This window comes from Eurytemora carolleeae, unplaced genomic scaffold, assembly GCF_000591075.1.
Source record: "Eurytemora carolleeae unplaced genomic scaffold, Eaff_2.0 scaffold3, whole genome shotgun sequence".
Classification (NCBI taxonomy): Eukaryota; Metazoa; Arthropoda; class Copepoda; order Calanoida; family Temoridae; genus Eurytemora; species Eurytemora carolleeae.
In genome coordinates this window covers 701,934-722,042 of record NW_019397377.1, presented here as the reverse complement: position 1 = coordinate 722,042, position 20,109 = coordinate 701,934, and the positions used below count along the sequence as shown (strand labels likewise).

Here is a 20,109-nt window from a genome sequence, read left to right as displayed (position 1 = left end):
GTGCCAATATATGCATATTTTGGCTGAAGGGCAGATGGATGTAGGCAGGTGGATGTTGTTACATGTTGTAAGAGAAGATAGACAGAGGCGGGTCAACAGGGTCCTTCACACACTGCTAAGTGACATTTTTTAAATCAGATTTTAATCCAGCGGATATTAGTTATAACTGGTCTCCAAAGAACAATTACTGTGGCTGGTTTAATTTTTTCTTGTTTAGGTGCAAGACCCTTTGCCACTGATCTACGGAGCGGTGATGGAAAATCGATTTTTTATTTTTTATTGTGAAATATTTATATCTTGGTAAGGCGGTCAATAAAGCTATTTAATGAATGCCAAAATATTGTGTGTTAACTGACATCAGAAAGAGTTAAAAAGCAGACTGTCTCATTCATTGTGTAGACATATTTTTTCGAAAAACTATGCTCGACTTGCATTGAAGAAATTTACACCAGCCTGCAAAAAATCAAGTAAAATAATCACCCATACAACGTCTAGTTTTCTCACAAATCTAAAGTGACAATACTACATCAGGTCTAAAGAAAAGTGTTGGTAATTAAGTTGATTTTTTTATGTTGGCCTTGGGAAAAGAAAAAATAAAATGATTTGGAAGAGATGTCATCCGACGTTGTGTTTGAATACCAATTTTCAGTCCCCAATCATTTGGCCAATTTCTAACGCATTCTACCATAGGTAGAATCATAGTTACACCATGGTTACGCTTTACCAGAGGAGTTTAGATTAGATTGATAGATAAGACATATAGATGTACCTATGGTAACATGAATAAGAAATCGGCCTGTGATCTTCAGCCCATTTTGCTTCTGTGGTAGATAATAATCAGCGACTGCCCTGTTGGATTTCTATTTTAAATTGGTATGATAGGATTAAATATTTGCAAACGAAGCAATGTCAATTAAACGTTTGAAAAAGAAGCGATGAACTGATAAAACGCTTGCTAATTAAGCAATACATTGATACAAAAAATGTTTGTTAATTAAGCAAAACATTGTCAAATTGAACCATTTCTTCTACGCCGTCGCCAGGCTTCCATTGGGTTTTTCATCCTTCCTGAAATGTTGAATTTTTGAATTAAAAAGTAATATTATAATGCAGTTTAAAGATGGTTTTACATTCCCGTGCACAGGGGTTGAAAACAAAATACTAAATCATCTTTTAGTCAAAATCTCGAAACTTCATTTCGTTGATTAACATTCCCCAATTCCTGTGTCCTCTCTATCCTGTTTTAAGAATATAATGCCGTTAAGTGAGTTTCTAAGTTTTTCTCCTTTCATCCCTGCCAAGCGGGGGAAGGCATGCGGCCGTGAGTCACAATGCACTTCCTCTTCCAATTACATGCGACAAATTAGCTTTATCCTTCCTGCAACCAAAAGCCACAACCGTTCGATCGATCTTCTATGCCTTAACATTTGAGTTATCCGGCAATTGGTTATCAGATATCCAACGAGGGAGGTATCCCCGGACGACATGAGCCTCCGCTATGCAGACCTGAGCCTCCCAGGTTTGTAATGCTGACTGAGTCTCTGTTATGAAGAAATGAACATGCGCAATACATCAAAATGTAACTGTGTAATACAGGAGGTTTTTAAAAACTTTTTTTAAGTTTAAATAAAAGATTGTTATAAAATTTTTCAAAATAGTGGCTTGAGAGGTTTCTCTTAAAGATGAGAAGCAATTAACAATTATCAAATAGTGCCTAATTATGACTTAAGTGATCTATAAAACTTCAAACATTTTTTACATAAAAAGAAAAATATTTATAGAAAAAACTTTAAATTGAATTTTATTTTTATCTTTTAAATCTTTGATTTAAGTGATACCTTTTTTGTAGTTCAAATTAAATATAGAAAATTTGTGTCATTTATAAATCTTAACATTTTTCGAAAAAACGTATTGTTAAAATCAAAGATTACAATAAAACCAAATTAGGGTTTCCAACGTAATAGATTATTCTCTTACGCGTAATTACGTGCAGTTACGAGTAATAATTTCCATTTTGTTTAATTTCGCAGGATTACTCTTCTCGTAATTGGGGAAATATCCATTTCGTGAAAATGCGGACTAATTTCACGTAATTTCGCAAAATTTCGTAATGATTACGCGTAATAAGCATTTTTGCATCAAACTTTTAAACTCGAAAAAAATACAATTTTTAAGTGAAGAAAAAACCTAAAAACTACGTAAAAGAAAAACCTAAAAACTTTCTTGGTATAATTTTTACAAAAATGTACGTATTTTTAGGTTTGCATCAAACTTTGAAACTTGAAAAAAATACAATTTTATAAGTAAAGAAAAAACATAAAAACTTTGAAAAAATTTCTTGGTATGAAATTTACAAAATTATACGTATTTTTAGGTTTGCATCAAACTTTTAAACTCAAAAAAAATACGTAAAATAAAAACCTAAAAATTTAGGAAAATTACTTCGTAAAAAGTATACGTATTTTCCGTATAAATACGTTTCTGGAAAACCAAAGCATTAAAAAAAATTGCTTGATAAATACGTAAATATACCTAAGTTCTTTACCCAAAAGTTGAGCATACAATGCATGCATACGTAAAAATGCCTATTAATGTATGCCTATATAGAGACTTTGGTATTTTTAGGTTTTTGGGTTAGTAGGGAATTCAAATGAACTGAAAATAGTTCAAACGGGATAGCATCGTTTCTAATCATAACAATCAATAAGTAACTCTAATCCTATTCATGTCATATTCTTATGCCACTCACTATATGTCAAAAAAAAATGGTTAAAATTTTTCATTACACATAACCAAGATTAAGAAATGGGTGGTGTATTTTTCGACCTACGCAAATCCGCTATACTCCACATCTGACCTATACGCCAGATCCGATACACATACACATCCGACCTACTAGCACGTGGTTTTACAGCTGCTATATGGACTTGTGGCCGCAGCGCCCGACAACCTAGCCAGGGTGCTCGGCCCCTAGCCTGTCCTTATAGCCACAGCGCTCGGCCCAGAAATTGTCTTACCCTAACCTAACCCTCAAATAATACAAAAATAAACAGATGGCGTAGGTCCGATATTGCAGTAGGTCGGAAAGTTAATAGGTCAGAAGTTTAGTAGGGGGGATGTTGCGTATAGACGATGTTACATTACCTAAGAAATGCTGCGCTGTATATGGTGGAGGCTCGTAATTACTGCATAGCGGAGGCTTGGCTTGGTCTACATAGTGGAGGCTTGGTCTGCCTAGCAAATTTGGGAGGCTCGTATCTGCATAGCAGAGGCTCATGGCGTCTGGGGGTTCCCTCCCTCGTTAGTTAGATCAATCATTAGTGCAGACAATATTTCACCTCCAATCGATCATTAGTCCAATTGATATGACACCTCTTTGAGACAAAACCTAAATCTTGATCGTCTTCATTTTAACAAAATCGGGTTGATTCAATAGAAATGGGGTTTCTAAAGACTGCCAGATTAAATGAAATAGAAGCGTATTTTTTTGTCTTCATCTGCAAAAATTTCCATATCAAAACGATATTTGTGTAAATATTCAACATGTTTGTTCTGACTAGATTCCTAGATTACGCGGTATTCTCGCAATTTCCACGAATAGATGGACGCGCTTTTGAACTTTCAAAGTATTTCGGATCTGACGTCAGTCCTCAGACTCTGAGTGTTTCGTAATAGCTATTCATTCGAAAGTATCGATCTGTTCGTTTTGCTCTCTAAACCTTGCGTCTGCAGGTATTCAGAGCAGTTGCATCCCCCCCCATCCTTATATAGAATTTATAAGTTTAAATAAAGGTATATTACCACTGGGCCGGGCTCTGCGGTTAGTAGTAGTCTATTGGTCTAAAAGCGTTCTCAAGTTGAAACTATTCTCTTTCCTATTTCTTCCTTTGATCGTTGTCCTGCCAATGTAAACCCTGGGGTCGAAACCCCTTCGGTTAAAATTGTCTCTTTCCAAATTAAGTCCTGTTTTTGCAATCTTTATTTGTCCCTCCTGCTTCAGCGCTTGGCCTAGAAATTGTTTATACTAAACCCTGAGATATTTAAAACCAAGATTAATTTAACAATAAAAGATAGTTGAAAATCGCGTGCACAAATTTATATGAGGGGGAGAAAAAAATTAAATTGTATATCACGATTTTAGTTATTAATTTCCAAATGTTACTGATTACCTAATTTTTATTTCTTCCCCCTCATGATTTATTTTGCCCAACTCGGCAAATGAAACTCTATAAACAAAATTTTAGACTTCTCGAAAACATACTTATTATCTGGGGTAATACACTTTTATTTAACAAAGGGGAGGGGGATAATTTTTCAGAAATATTTATGCCCTTGAATTGCGTAAATCCCGTATCTCGGTATTTAATTTGCGTTATTTTAGTACCGCGTGTGTTCCCTTGGACAACCTGCTGTTACATGACATCCGTAGTTCACAGCAGACAGCCGTACTGGCCGACGACAGCGACACAGATACATGGTCAACAGCTGAACCCCACAATCATCCACCCTGTAAGTAAATCTGACGAATCGAATCAAATTGTGACTTAAAAATTAATTTTATTAATTGTATTCTAAATAACTTAATTAAAAATGTGCCAAATCTGCAGTATAGCTTGTGTACAAAAAAGTTTATTTTGTAAACATTATTGTGCGTTAAAGACAACACGCGCAGTACGACTGTTTATATGAAGATATATAAAGATTTGAGATTGGCAAATTGCAGAACAATATCCAAAAAAATGGTTATTTAACTTAAAACTTTTTCCAACAAATAACTCTGAATCGACCCTTGCTAAGTCTGTATTTAATATTCTATATGATTAGGACAATAGTCAGGATATTTAGTTCTTCAAAGCTTTAAATTGAAGGTTTGTAATTTGATCCAGGGTTTAACATTCACCTGTTCCCAGTGCAATTCTGAATCTCAGGTTTATAGTGTGCTCTCAAATTGAATAATTTTTTTATCATTGACCTAAAAATTACGAGACTGGGTCTTTCTTCACATTTGTAAAAATCGTCCAATTGATCTCGACCTTTTTTAAGTGAAGAGCATACTAAGGTTGAAATATTTGTCCTTGTAAAAAGCCTCAGTATTTTAACTTCTCCGAAAACGTAAGTGTGAACTTGAATAATAAACGGCAAATATACATATCTATGTAAACAATAAGATAAACATCGCTGAAACCGTTTTTATCTGTTGACATGAACACTTTTTTAAAGGTTCACATCTTAGAATTGCAAACCTCCATGGGAAGGGGGGGGGGAGAGAGAGAGAATTCAGAAACAGAATATCAAACCGCAAGTTTTCCCCCCTTTTTTTATCAGTAAATTCGGTAAATTTTATAAGTAAGTAAACTGTAATTAATTTTGAAATTTAAATAATCTGGTTTCAAAGAGATAAAACAACAATATATCCATATATTAATTTTTAAAATAAAATGAGTATTTATTTTATCTTTTTAGGTGGCTGCAATTGCATCTCTGTGCATGTGGCGGGAGGAAACCTTCGAATCACCCCCCACAGCAGGTATTCATTGAAGACACCCTAGATATTATGACTTACGCAGTTATCAAATAATCATGCTTTCAGGAGCCTACTTGGTCCCAGCTAGCACAAGATACAAACATCGAAAACTGGCTCCCATTAGGTATTTTTTTCATTTGTTGCACAAATTCATGTTTTCATTTTTTTTTTTTCAGGAATCAGTGTAGTCTCTAAAAAAAATTTCTATGCTGTGAAACCTTAATGCTGTGATAAAAAATTTCTGCTTAAACCCAATTTAAATTTCACAGGCAAATACCACTAAGTTAAAGGGAATTGATTATTTTTTCCGACACACGCAAGATTTGAATTTACCGGAAGTTTTAAGAAGATAAAATGGCTCTCAACGTGAACAGGAATGTCCAGGACGCCTTCTACAGGTAAAGATATTATAAAATAAATATAACTATTGTTAAAAAAAATACTTTAGTGAATGTCTATAAATATCTTATTTTTATTCAGGTATAAGATGCCTAGGATCCAGGCTAAGGTTGAGGGTAAGGGGAACGGTATCAAGACTGTGCTGGTCAACATGGTTGATGTTGCACGTGCGCTGGCTCGTCCTCCGACCTACGTCACCAAGTACTTTGGTTGTGAGCTGGGAGCTCAGACCCAATCTGATGTGAAGAACGAGAGGTATATCGTGAATGGGTGCCATGAGGCCGGAAAGCTGCAGGATATGCTGGATGGTTTCATCAATAAGTTTGTTCTGTGTGAACAATGCGAAAACCCCGAAACTGTAATTAAGGTTAGTTAATCAAGTGAAGATCAATCTTGGAAATTTATTTGGAATTTATATCCCTAATTCCATTTCAGGGGAAATTAGTTCCAAAACTAACACTCTGCCCATTTCTAAACTCGAGTGTTAGAAATTGGCCAAGTCTGCAAAGTCATCTTTTCTAGGGTCCAAGCATATATCTCTTTTGCCGAGTTGAACATAACTACACCATACATTTATAGAAAATGACTAAAACATTTATATGGAAAAAAAAGTCAACCTAAAACTAATAAGGTGCTAGAATTAGTTGTGATGATACTTGGTTTCATTTTCGAACATGTTTCTATTTTGAAACAATTACCGCATTTCAGCTCATTTCGCGTTTTTAAAATATATCCTGGTTTTGTGGCAATTACTCGAATTCGTTTCAATGTCAATTTTCAAGCATTTACAGTTTACACACTTGCAAGATCTTATCATAAAATAAAAATTTTAACAAAAAGGAAAATAAAAACAAACTGTTCTTTCTTTTATAATTTAGAAATCAATAACATTGAGAAATCAAAATATTAATATTATTTTTATTTAGTTTAACTAGTAATGTGGGAATCTGTTTATTAAAAATGCGGGAAATTAAATCAACTTCATCCTCGTTATTTAGCAAATGAAACCGCAAAACTAATATTTTAGACATTATTAAGCAAACAGAACTGAACACTTTAGAATGAGATATCCCTAATCCTGATCGCTTAATCTGAGTATCCAATGTACACATTTTTGATTTTATTCTTAATCCTCTTTTTTGTATATCCCTACTGTATGAAAGTTACGTTTGATAACAATTACAGATACAATGCTATATCGATTGAACTAATATTAAAACTAAAATTTTAGACATAATTAAGCAAACAAAACTGAACACTTAATGAGATATCCCTAATCCTGATCGCTTAATCTGAGTATCCAATGTACACATTTCTGATTTTATTCTTAATCCTCTTTTTTGTATATCCCTACTGTATGAAAGTTACGTTTGATAACAATTACAGATACAATGCTATATCGATTGAACTAATATCCGATTGAAATAAAGTCGGCTGTGCACAAGCCGGCTTTTAGAGCATTTAAGGAAAGATAAATTTAATCATGTTAATATGAACCTATTAAGAAATATATTTTATCACATTTTAGGACTATTATCATTTTAAACGAGTCTTAACAAACATTAATCCAATTACATTTATTTAATGGATGTTTAGTTCAATTGATATGACACAGTTAAAAAACCTATTTTTCAAAAGTTTAATAGTACATCTAACATGATACGCTGATTGGTTGAATTTTATACTACTTTCTTGGATATCGAATGCGTATCAAACCAATCTCGGGTTTAATAATAATTTAATAAATAAAAAGTTTAAGCATTAATCTTAATGAGGCAGAAAGGGCAACATTTTAGAGAAATCGAAGATGGGCGCTGGGAGCTTTGTTCAGTCCTTGAATTGACATATAATGCAAGCAAGTATATTGGTTTTACAGATATGTCTATAGGTAAAGAAGAATCTGATTGGAGCCTCCTGTAAGGCCTGTGGTCACATCTTCACGATGGATAATCTGCACAAGGTTGCGACGTTTATCATCAAGAATCCACCGGAGAAGGAGATAGAAGCACAAGGGGAGTCTGTTACTAAGAAAAAGGACCGGAAGGACAAGAAGAAGGATGGGTCGGATGAAGATCAGGTGACACAACGTTTTGGTCAACTATCATTTCTCGGCAGTTAATGTACAATTTTATAATAAAAAGGTTTCTGTTTTTACAGCAATAAAAGACTTCTAAAGGTATGGTTATCTAGAATAACGGGGACGATGACTGGGGCCAGGATGAGGATGAGGTTGACTGGGGAGAGGATACTAGTGAGGATGCTGTCAGGCGCAGGATGGAGGCTCTATCTGGAGGTCTGGGAGGCTTGGTTATAGATAATGACCTTGAAAAACCTGAGGGAGATAGAATCAACATCTTTCATCAGTTCGTGAAACAGAAGATCCAGGTACATACAGGTGTTAAAAGAAAACATTTGTCTCGAAATAGAAACCAACACGAAAATTTAGCTCCACTTGGCTCCATATAATGTTTTGTGCACTGATGTTTGAATCATTTTATACTAAGAAAAATGGTTCTTTTTTCTTCAATACTAATTCTTTTCCCATTTTAAAATATTGGGGNGCCCTCTCGCTTTGTCAAGTTGATCTTAACAGCATTGTTGAAATATAAGATAAATTACAGGCGGGAGCACTGTCAGCCGCTGTACAGAAAGAGATCCTTACAGAGGCTGAAAGGTTGGAGGTGAAGAATAAGGTAACACATGCTTAATTCTTCTTCAAACACTAAAAACGGGCAATTATTTTTAATTTTGTTGAATACTGGCTGCTAATAGTTGGTGTGCGTGGGTAGTAAGGAGTTTACACATTTTTTGGGAAATAAAAATTATGTGATAGGTCTGAATAAATCCCAGTGAAAAGGTTAAAAAATCAAACTCAACTTCAAAATTGTTAACCTTTTTTGACTTTGAAATATATATATGGAGAATTGCTAAGGAAAAGTAGCAAAAATCTGACCATTTTCTGTAAAACAATGAAGGAGTACAAATAAGATGTTTTAAAGATAAGTTTTACACTAAAAACATATAATTTTAAGTAACTTCAATAAAATAAATTTTTTCAGTTGACATTTTAACCTTCTAATATAGCATTTCTGCCAGAAAATATGATATTTTAGTCTGATTGAACAGTTCCTTTCAAAATAAATTGTTCAATTGACCTAATCATCAAAAAGCATGACATCCAAGCTTCATAAATGAGTTGTTTCTTGTTCTCATCTAGACTACAAATCGAATTTTACTTCAAATTGTCACATTTAAACCTAAAATTAAGCACAAGTTCATTTGACATAAATTAAATTTAGGCTTCAATATATTTGGCTTCATTCAAATAGTCTATTACTCCTTCAATCGCTTAAAATATGCTGCAGTAGAAATCTTTGTAAAATAAGGAAGTATATTAAAGATGTGAATTCCGGATTTTAAAAAACCTTCAAGTTCATACATTATTGGTTATAAATTCTACAAATAAATAGAAAAAGCTTTTATGAGCTATCCTGCGTGAAAATCAGTCGTGAACAATGAACAGTTCAAATGAACAATAGTTCAAATGATCAACAGGTTCAAATGATCAACAGGTTCAAATGATCAACAGGTTCAAATGATCAACAGGTTCAAATGATCAACAGGTTGAAATGATCATCAGGTTGAAATGATCATCAGGTTGAAATGATCATCAGGTTCAAAATGACCATCAGGTTCAAAGTGACCATCAGGTTCAAATGACTATCAGGTTCAAATGACCATCAGGTTCAAATGACCATCAGGCTCAAATGACCATCAGGTTCAAAATGATCATCAGGTTCAAATGATCATCAGGTTCAAAATGATCATCAGGTTCAAATGACCATCAGGCTCAAATGACCATCAGGTTCAAATGACCATCAGGTTCAAATTATTCCCATCCCTAAAGCGGACGAAAAAGATAAGTTTAATAATTACAGACTTATTCTTCCAGCTTTGAGTAAGCTAAGCTACTTGAAAAAATTGCTGCAATACAAATGTTCAGATATCTAAATTAGTTTAATATCATTTACGATATTATGCAATCGAAATTGACCTTAAAGAAACTAAATCTGCAAAAATATTTAAACAAAGAGTAATCAATATTTAATCTGTACTGTTTTAGGCTCCAATTGTACTGTGTGAACTCCTCTTTGACGAGAAAATGATGAAGGAAAGAAACCGTTAAAAAAATATACTATTTATTTTTCTTCGAAACTTTATCTCAACAAATGTGCAAATTTGTTTTAAGATTACATTTTAATTCATTTAAGTAAAGTTTGTGAGGGTTTTTAAATCTTGTAAGAATGGCAAAAAAGGGGGTATTGTGCAGAACAGGGTGTTGGGATATTATATTGAAAGACATTTCAGAGAAAGAAGAAAAGGTTTTACAAATTGATCTTTTAATCATTTAATGTTATTTCTATGATCTTTCTGATTTTACATCAAAATTTCGCTTTTAATCTAATAAGGTTCTTACCCCATAAATATTAGCTTTAAATGGCCAAACGGCTGTACCAAATTGGCTGGCATTTTTGAGAGAACTTGAGGGTATTCTGGGACAAAGGCTTTAAGAAATCCAAAAGTTTTTTTATAAAAACGAAAAATTTTCCCCCAAAAAGGAAAAATATCCCACAGTTTTTTTTTTCAAAATTCCACTAAGCAACGCCGGGTACTTCAGCTTGTTAATATATATAGCTTACGGATTAAGAACCTCAAAGAAATTAATTCCTTTATGTGACACCAGTGCTTAGGATCCATTCAATTTTGATGCGGATCCGGATCCGCACTGGAAAAAAATGGATCCGGATCCGGACCCAGGTTATTTCTTTAAGATTTACTGAAATTTTTTGAGAAAACAAAATTTTCAAATTTTTGGTTTTATTTTTTTCGCTTATTTTTATCCTAAAACTTGATGAACCATTCAGAAATGAGGAAATTTTATAATCTTTTTTTTCAAAAGTTCAGATTTGGGGTTTTGGAGTAAACAAGATTTTTTTTGCAGTTTTTGGTTGATATTTTACCCCTTGGATCTGGATCTGGATCCAGGAAGCCAAAATCTTGCGGATCCAACGGATCCGGATCCTAAGCACTGTTAAGTGACACGTCATGTCTTCTCATTTATTATGAAACTATCTGTGATTTTGGTAACGAAGAAATGTTCTTCTGTGAATTGTCTTTCTGATAAGTCTTTCATGTCTATGAAATGTCTTCCTATGAAATGTCCATGTATGAAACGTCCCAACACTCCCGACATGTTTGAGTGAGAGTTGCGGGGAAATTGCTTGGGATGACATAGTCTTCAATTAAATGGTTTATTGCGAGTAGGAGAAGCAGATAACCAAGCATAAGAACCTGTTCCTCAGGTTCACCCATGAAAACCAGAAAGCTCAGAAGTATCTTCTCGGAGGTATTGAGAAGACTATAGAGACTAAGGAAGCAGCACTCCTTGTCAGGGTTCCGCATATTTTAAAGGAGCTCTTCGATGAGGATATTTTGGAGGAGGAGGTTATTCTGGAGTGGGCCAAGAAGGTTAGAACTGAAGTATATTTTGTGTTATATATGTTCCTGGTGCATCCTATATTTTTAAATTTAAACTTCTTTTATAATTCCAGTATGATGTGAAGCAAACTAGAAGAATTAAGTGGAGGGAAATGTTTAATTGTTTGGTAGTAAGAATATGACGTGTTCATCAACATATTTCATAATTATTTTATTTTAACGCGGAATACAAAAATCGATCAATTTATCACAAAATCTATGTATAATTGAAGGTACGTGGAAATATAATGTACGGACACATTTTTAACTATTACCGAATTTCAACCGAAAAGTTTTCCTGTCGAAAAGTAATGAAATAATAGAGAGTAATGTGTAATAATAATCTTTGCTAACTAACCCCCTCCCCCGGGGCTAAAATCGTAATACTCTTTTTGTTAATTTGTCATCTTTATTCTGTTTATAGGTCTCTAAGAAGTATGTGAGTAAGGAAATGGCGGCTAAGATTCATGAGAAAGCTTCTCCTTTCATCACCTGGCTGAAGGTATTCTATTGGATGGTTAAAGAGAACTACTCCTAGCCTAGTATGTACCGATAAATAATACTGAATATATTAATATAGGAGGCTGACGAGGAGAGTGAGGATAGTTCGGAGGATGATATTGATCTAGAGTTTGATGAGAGAGCTAAAATATCTAAGCTCAAGGTATTAATTATTTTTTCTTTAAATATTTTCACTGCTTTACAGTGATGTGTTATTATGTATTAACATAAATTCTTATATAAATTCATAATTAAAGGAGACCAGCGCTGAGCCTGAGAAGAAAGATCTCGATGCGTCGACTACAAATGGAAAAGACGAAGATGACGATGAGAATGATATTGATATTGATGATATATAACCTGACCAACCTAAACAATCCCACAGCTACAGTGTGCACAGACCTGCTATAATTTCAAATCCTAAAAGTTGAAATATTTATAGTTGAACCCTCTACGGTAAAAAATTTATTTTGATTCTGCTTAATCGGAATTGATTATAAACCAGGCTGAGCACTACTGTTCTGTGTTACAAAATCTACCAAGTGCCCTCACTAAGGACTTCATAAAACGCGCGTGCAAAAATAGACTGCATGTGTAGTGTGTACTCAAGAGTGTATAAGATTACACTTAACCTGTGAACTGTGGACACTACTCAATATCTATGTGAACCCTAGCTGTTGTATCTGCTTTATCATTCTTCTGTGTACACTGTACATTGTACATCTGTCAACTTTACAGAATTATATTTGTTTCCTTGTAAAACAATCTTAAAACTAAAATTGTTAACCAAGTTTCGACTAAATCTAAAATAAGGAACAAGGTCGCCATCTTGGAATTATTCTAGTATTCTTGAAACTGGTTATATTGCGTTTTACGTCCCCTCAACCCTAGCGAGCTTAAGCTTAACTGTTTATAGCCCGAGTTGAACCCATTATTTATGATGTTGTGTGCTGGGCCGAGGGTTTATTTAATGTTAGCTTTCAGTGTTGATCGTTGTATTATCATTAACTATCTATATATTTCCTTTTATGTAGTTACATAATTTAGACAAAACTTCAAATGTTCGGTGTTGGATTAAATTAAAAATTTTAGTTTTCACATAGTTGGGTTTTAGCACTAATTCACGTAGGCTTCTTTTGTCGCATTTTTTGGTCGTTTAAAAATTAATTTGTATTCCTGGACCCTGGTTCTCTCATCAAAACATTTACCATTTGCAATTTATTCGCACAAATATTATTTTATACAAATATCAACTCAATCGTAATCTATCTGAGAAACCATTTTCCGAACTAGTATTAGATCAAAATCAGGGTCAGTTCAATCCTCAGATATATATTTGATTCTTACCTGTCTTTGATTATTTTTAGATTATGTATCTAATCATAAGTGTGGTTCTAGTTTACATCCAGGTATATTTGTCGCCGATTTTCTTCATTCATTTAATAACTGCCTCAAATATCCGCCTGGACGTGCTTATTGTAATCCCTTCAACATTCAACCCGTGTTTAATATTTGTGGTTTAAGTAATAAATATATTTGTAGTGTTCAGCGTTATTATTGCGTGTTCTATTGACCTGTTACTTTTTTTAATACTGTGATGTTAATCTTTAATATTTGGTTACTTTAGAAAGTCTTTTGGCTCTACTAAATTGCATGCAAAATTCGTTATTTTTAAAATCCCTCAAGAAAAATTGAACGTTAAAGGCATTTGCAAAAATTTTGATAAAAGTTTTTGGCAAAATTCGTGCAATCTGCTTTTTTGTGATGGGGGTTTTTAAAGAGAAATAAATCGTAAAGATGGGCTCGTCCAGTGAGTCTAGTCTTTTCATTTGGGTTTTTAAGTTGTTCATAAGTTCGTTCTTGTTTACTTCGGTTGGTTCTCGATTAACGACTGTATTTTCATTTCACCGAACGATCCAAGTCATTCGTTCACATTTATTGTATTTCCGGACGACACCATCGTAACGAATATAAATGTCGTTTACATAAACGATGCCCATCACTAATAAACTGTTGAATTCTAATGAGTGGAAGCAGGTCCAAATATAGATTTAGTCGGGTGCAAGTAAGATAAGGAATCTAAGCAGTATGTTCGAGGACTAGGATTGCGCAGTAGGCACTTTCCAACATCCTCCTGACGTTCATTAACTATTAGTTCCAAACGTTAAAACAAATCTAAGTAGCCGTTGGCAGTTATTAAAATGAACGGGTCTGTGAACACGACAAAGTTACTGGGTTTCATGTTTATTTGACTAATTGAAATCATAACTTCAGTTGGCATGGTTCATGTTTTAAGTTGAAAAATTTAGAAATGTAGATACTTGCTAAAATGCAAAAATATTTTATCAATTGGAAAATACGTGGTATGTTTTATTCATTAATAGATTTTTACTTAACTTAATAGTATAAAAACCTGTTTTTTAATCGATTTGTTAAAAAAAGAAAAAAACAAATTTTTAATTTTATTTCGCGTTATTAAAGTGTTTTAAAAAAATTTAGCATTTGTCTTACTTTATTTGATGTTTTTTTAACCCCAAACATGAATCCTGAAAACATTTTCTTTGTGGTTTGTAAACTAAAGCTTTTTTACTCACTTTACTACCCAATGTTGTAGACCTTAGATATTTCAGACTATGAATTTTGTTGATTCCGTTAGATAGAAGAAAATCCACCGGAGGGTCAGTTTGCATTGAGTAAAGAAAGAAAAAAATGACCCTAAATAAAGGTAAAATAATTTAGAACTACTGTTCCACATAGAAAATTGTCAAATTTTAACTCATTTTATGAAGTGTCCCAAAACATGTCTATTTTTTAAGCTCGTCAAATACACGATGATATTTTCAAGTGATCCTCCATTTAAAGAGGGTTATGGTCGATTCCCAATGGCAAAGTGTATACCTTTATCTGATCGATGATTTGAAAATACCAGCGTTTTCCTATCTTGTAAATATATGCAGATGCTAGACAATGGTATGCCACTCCATAAATGGAAGGTCACTTGAAATTACGTCTCTAGTCCCTTTAAGACGCACTTTGAGTTGAAAGTCTAATGGTAAAAACTTTCATTCACAAATTATAAAAAACGGTAAAAATAATATTATAACATCTTTATATTGCATAATGCATATTCTTCTACACATATTCTCTAAAAAGGGTAACAATACAACAGCAACATACAGGGTGAGTAAAAAAAGATGAACAACACAATATTTTTTGCATGGCATATTTTAGGATGAAAAATACTAAAGTTGGAATGTAATTATTAAGGAATGCTTTCATCTAGAAACCATATTATTTTTAATGAAGTGTAATGTAAGAAACGTTAAGGCTTGAACATTTTAATACAACGCAATGTTCTGGATTAAATGCTAGAACAAGGATGAATTTACTCTGGATTGAATGCTAGAACAAGAATGAATTTACTCTGGATTGAATGCTAGAACAAAGATGAATTTACTCTGGATTGAATGCTAGAACAAGAATGAATTTACTCTGGATTGAATGCTAGAACAAGGATGAATGTACCATGGATTGAATGCTAGAACAAGGATAAATTTTCTCTGGATTGAACGTTAGAACAAGGATGAATTTTCTCTGGATTGAATGTTAGAACAAGGATGAATTTACTCTGGATTGAATGCTAGAACAAGAATGAATTTACTCTGGATTGAATGCTAGAACAAGGATGAATTTACCATGGGTTGAATGATAGAACAAGGACGAATTTATCATGGATTGAATGCTAGAACAAGGATGAATTTTCTCTGGATAGAATGTTAGAACAAGGATGAATTTTCTCTGGATTGAATTCTAGAACAAGGATGAATTTACTCTGTATTGAATGCTAGAACAAGGATGAATTTACTCTGGTTTGAATGCTAGAACAAGGATGAATTTACTCTGGATTGAATGCTAGAACAAGGATGAATTTACCATGGATTGAATGCTAAAAAGAAGATTAATTTACCATGGATTGAATGCTAGAACATGGATGAATTTACCATGGATTGAATGCTAGAACAAGGATGAATTTACCATGGATTGAATGCTAGAACAAGGATTAATTTACCATGGATTGAATGCTAGAACATGGATGAATTTACCGGCTTTTTAAAAGTTAAAGAGTACATCTTAATATGAAACGCTGATTGGTTAAATTTTAAACTTCTTTCTTGGATATCGAATGCGTATTAAAATAATCTCGGGTTTAGTAAAACCAGGAGTTTACGCATTACTCTTGAAATCCACCATTCTAAAGTTTTCAGCTCTGGTTTGGAGCTTGCTTCCATTTAATGTTATGCAGACATGAACATGTAAAATTGATACCATCCATCCATGAATATAAAACAGATTTTTTCACACTTCCGTTTCAACCATTATTTAAAACGATTATTCTTAATTCTGTTCTTTGATAGATTTCATTTGTTTTTAATAAAGGAACTGAACTCTCGCTACAAACTCTAACTCTCTATAAATTCCTAAATCTTGGCCACCTTATGGCGAAATTCATTTGACATTTCAAAATTTTATTATTTGATTTAACAGAATTCGTTGTTAGAATTTCAAAGGTTAACGACTTCAAGATGCAAAGATATAAAAATTATAAGATTTGAGTTTGACGATAGTACTCAGTTCCTTTATTCGCCTGTCATCCACACATCCTTGGTCTGTATATTCGTATCTCTAATATTCGTATCGTAACTAATTCAACCGACTAAACATCATTAATATAGATTTAATCCTAAATACTAGTTAAAGACACATAGATTAAACCTTTCACCCTTACCCCCTCCTATAGTCTTATTCATAATCCAGATATTTTCAGAAGACGTTTTTTTTGAGGAGGGGGGGGGAGCTAAAGACGTGTCTCTAACTTTAATTTTCTAAACCTTTGAAAACTTATTGTGTTTAACTTTGGTATTTTATACTTAAGCTATTTGATCTAAAAAATATGTAGTTATAAATATCAAAACATCAGGTTGCAAAGAAGCTATGATGATTAGAAAATAAAATTGGGAGGCAGAGGCTTAGTTCCTTAGTCTGTATATATCACTTTAGAAATCAAAGACCGAATTTAAGGTTGCTGAGCTGCCTAGTGTCGGCAGGAGAGGATTATTCTAATTCCTAAACCTTTGAAAACTTATTGTATTTACCTTTGATATTTTATACTTAAGCTATTTGATCTAAAAAAAGTAGTTATAAATATCAAAACATCAAGTTGCAAAGAAACTATGATGATTAGAAAATAAAATTGGGAGGCAGAGGCTTAGTTCCTTAGTCTGTACATTTCACTTTAGAAATCAAAGACCGAATTTAAGGTTGTATTNAAAAAGTTTTCGGGCCCTCTTTAAAATTGTAAAAAGAAGTAATTTCCTATTTCTTATTTGTTAAAAAAATAAAAGTTTACAAAATCCAGTTTATCCCACTTCTGTCTGTAAAATCTATAGTTCTCCTACTTTCTATCTGTAAAGTCTAGTTCTCTCCTCTTTCTGTCTGTAAACTTAAATTCGTCTACTTTCTATCTGTAAATCCTAGTTCTCCTACTTTCTGTCTGTAAACTCTAGTTCTTCTACTTTCTATCTGTAAACTCCAGTTCTCCTACTTTCTGTCTGTAAACTCTAGTTCTCCTACTTTTAATCTATAATTTTAAAGGCATATTAATAGTATAAATAATAAGATGAGAAAACAATTGTATCGTCTATTGCAGGTCATTTATTTAATTCTACTTTCGTCGTGTCTTTCATTCCTTGATATTTCTAGCCCCCCGCAAATTTTTTAAACGAAACAAGCTTTAAAATTGGGTATTTTAAGTGCTCAAAACAGAAAATTTCTTTTATAGTATGTAAAAATATTTCGACATTACAACTGCATTTACAATTTTTTCCACTCAGACATATTACTCTTAAAAATATATATTTTCATTTCCATTGGCATTACATAATTTCTAATTACAATTTTACATAATGTTTATAGGTTTTTCACGAAACCCAATTCTCTTGCGCAACAGTTCCGTGGTTTTTCACGAAATAACTTTTTTGCACGAATTTCCGCATCATTTTCATATTAATACAAAAACAGTTTTGCACGAAATTGTGAATTTATTCTAAATAAATATTTTTTTTTGCACAAAATTTCGCATGAATACGAAATTTCAGTCGGAATTTTTTCATGATATTCGCATGAATACAGGCCATTTTTGCATGTAATTTTGCAATGCCCATGAATACGAAAAATTGAAATTTTTGTTCAGCAGTGTGCACGAAAACGAAATTAAGTAATAATATTTGTTGCATGCCATATAGTGCATAAATATGAAAGATTTTAATATTTGGACAGTATGGTGTGAATTTTTAGTTTCTGTAAAAAACAACTTCAATCTAATCCTGCTCGTCTCATTAAGTTTAGACCGGACTGATGATGTGATTATGATTAATTAATTCCTGAGTAACTCAGTTACTACTTAATTAATTCCTGAGTAACTCAGTTACTACTTTGAGAATGATTGCCTAAAACCTGAGAATTGGGGCTCATTCGGCCAGCATGTGTGAGCGCCGAGCAGGCTGAAGTATAGTTGACTCTGAATCTAATTGGTTTAATTTTGAATTTATTCACCATTTCCTGGAATTGTTTCTCGAAATTTAACGAAATAACGAAATAGCTCGAAATAACGAAATAGCAGGAAATAACGAAATAAGCAAATACCAAGATTTTCTTCAGAATTTGCGCGAAATAGCTTTTGCGCATCATTGAAATTTCGTGCAATTTTTACTCGAAACGTTAACAAATCTTTGCACAATTTTTGCACAATTTTCGTGCAAAAAATTTCGACTGGAAACCCTAACTGTTTTAGATTAAGAAATTAACTGCGAAAGGTTCAGGGTATTTTTTTTATGTGACTAATTGTTACCCTCAAAGGATGCGATTTCAAGATTGTAGAGTATTAATCTATTCCTAACTTCTGTTCTTTGTGGTTTAACCCTGTAGGTTTAAATATAGCGATGGGCAATTGCTAGATTCGTTTTACAGAAACTTTTAATACTTTTCGACTTTTAAAAGATTTACAGGTTCAACGATTTGAAATTGTCTTCTGTAGAAGTTTACTAATATCAAACATGCAAATTTGTTATCCTAGGTGAAAACTATAAGGCAAAAACGAACTAAAAACTCAAAAACCATCGTTTTTGTCTAATATTTTCTTCGAGGGTGTACATAATGTCACACACTCACTGACACAACACAAAAATTGACATTTACACATTTTAAAATTTCAAAGATACTTTTTCCCAAGAGAATAGAGAATAGGCTGATTTGATTTAAGCATTTATAGTTTTGTTAAAGCATATTAACGTATCTGCTGGAAAACAAGTTACAGTAAACTTTCAGGTTAGTCTCCAGAAAGGGGGGGGGGTCAAAAGATACTCTTGAACCCTTGAGCCCCCCTGGATCCGCGCCTTTTGAAATGGTGTAACGTCTTGGCCTTATAGATTTTTCTCATTACCTCATTTTGTCCGAGCAAATTTTTTAACTTCCTCAAGTGAGTTGATTTAATTAGGCTCGATCGATGGAGCCGATTTTACGTTTATGGTGTACAAACAAACAAAGAGACACACAAGCAAAATAAATATATATACAATAAACATTCAATATACAAACACAACACTGTTCATACAAGTTTAATTTTTCTGTATGAAGATGTTGAAGCTAATATATCTGTTCCTGGGGCCAAAACAATTTACACTGGAGCAATCAAGCGCTTATTCAGTTCCAAAATAAATCATTCTGTCTTTTCCGTCTTATTATTGATCAACTTTTGTCTTTATCAATTTAATTTTAATAAATTACTATAGGCTTTGTTGGGAACCCAGCGCTGCCAAGATTACTCATAGTTACTCCCACCGTTTACCGTAAAATACGATTTCAGCTGTTTTTCGACCCACTTAAATAATAATCACAAAATCAAGCTAATAGCATTCCTGTTGCTTTCCTGAGTTCCCCAATCAAAATTTGAGGCAAATCAGTCAAGGAGTTTCTGAGTTATGATTGGTGTACTGTACTACAGTGTACATCCATCTATTTATTTACAATTCTTATTCGCTTATAAAGGGCCAACCAATCAAAACAACCAACTCTGGTTAGGTGGGTCCAAA

General features: G+C 33.1%; 1 protein-coding gene across 2 annotated transcripts; it reads left to right on the top strand.

The window, feature by feature from the left end:
* The first annotated feature begins 4,357 nt into the window (after nucleotides 1-4,357).
* LOC111713876 (eukaryotic translation initiation factor 5) lies at nucleotides 4,358-13,510 on the top strand. Of its 2 annotated transcripts, none has more exons than XM_023488849.1 (13): nucleotides 4,358-4,509; nucleotides 5,464-5,527; nucleotides 5,591-5,648; nucleotides 5,701-5,922; nucleotides 6,005-6,290; nucleotides 7,812-8,000; nucleotides 8,114-8,308; nucleotides 8,545-8,616; nucleotides 10,047-10,094; nucleotides 11,249-11,452; nucleotides 11,886-11,963; nucleotides 12,042-12,125; nucleotides 12,220-13,510. In XM_023488849.1, the coding sequence occupies exons 4-13, from the start codon at nucleotides 5,879-5,881 to the stop codon at nucleotides 12,319-12,321; spliced, it is 1,302 nt and encodes a 433-aa protein (XP_023344617.1). In that variant the 5' UTR covers nucleotides 4,358-4,509; nucleotides 5,464-5,527; nucleotides 5,591-5,648; nucleotides 5,701-5,878; the 3' UTR covers nucleotides 12,322-13,510. The 2 variants fall into 2 exon arrangements, with proteins under 2 accessions (XP_023344617.1, XP_023344618.1); XM_023488850.1 differs by lacking the exon at nucleotides 4,358-4,509 and adding an exon at nucleotides 5,085-5,112.
* Nucleotides 13,511-20,109: the final 6,599 nt, after the last annotated feature.

Bases quoted from the DNA above. Each gene is read 5' to 3' on its own strand.
- LOC111713876 (XM_023488849.1), top strand. From the start codon at position 5,879: ATGGCTCTCAACGTGAACAGGAATGTCCAGGACGCCTTCTACAG. The intron at 8,309-8,544 runs GTACATACAGGT...GATAAATTACAG, and splicing joins TCGTGAAACAGAAGATCCAG to GCGGGAGCACTGTCAGCCGC. The intron at 11,453-11,885 runs GTTAGAACTGAA...TTCTGTTTATAG, and splicing joins TTCTGGAGTGGGCCAAGAAG to GTCTCTAAGAAGTATGTGAG.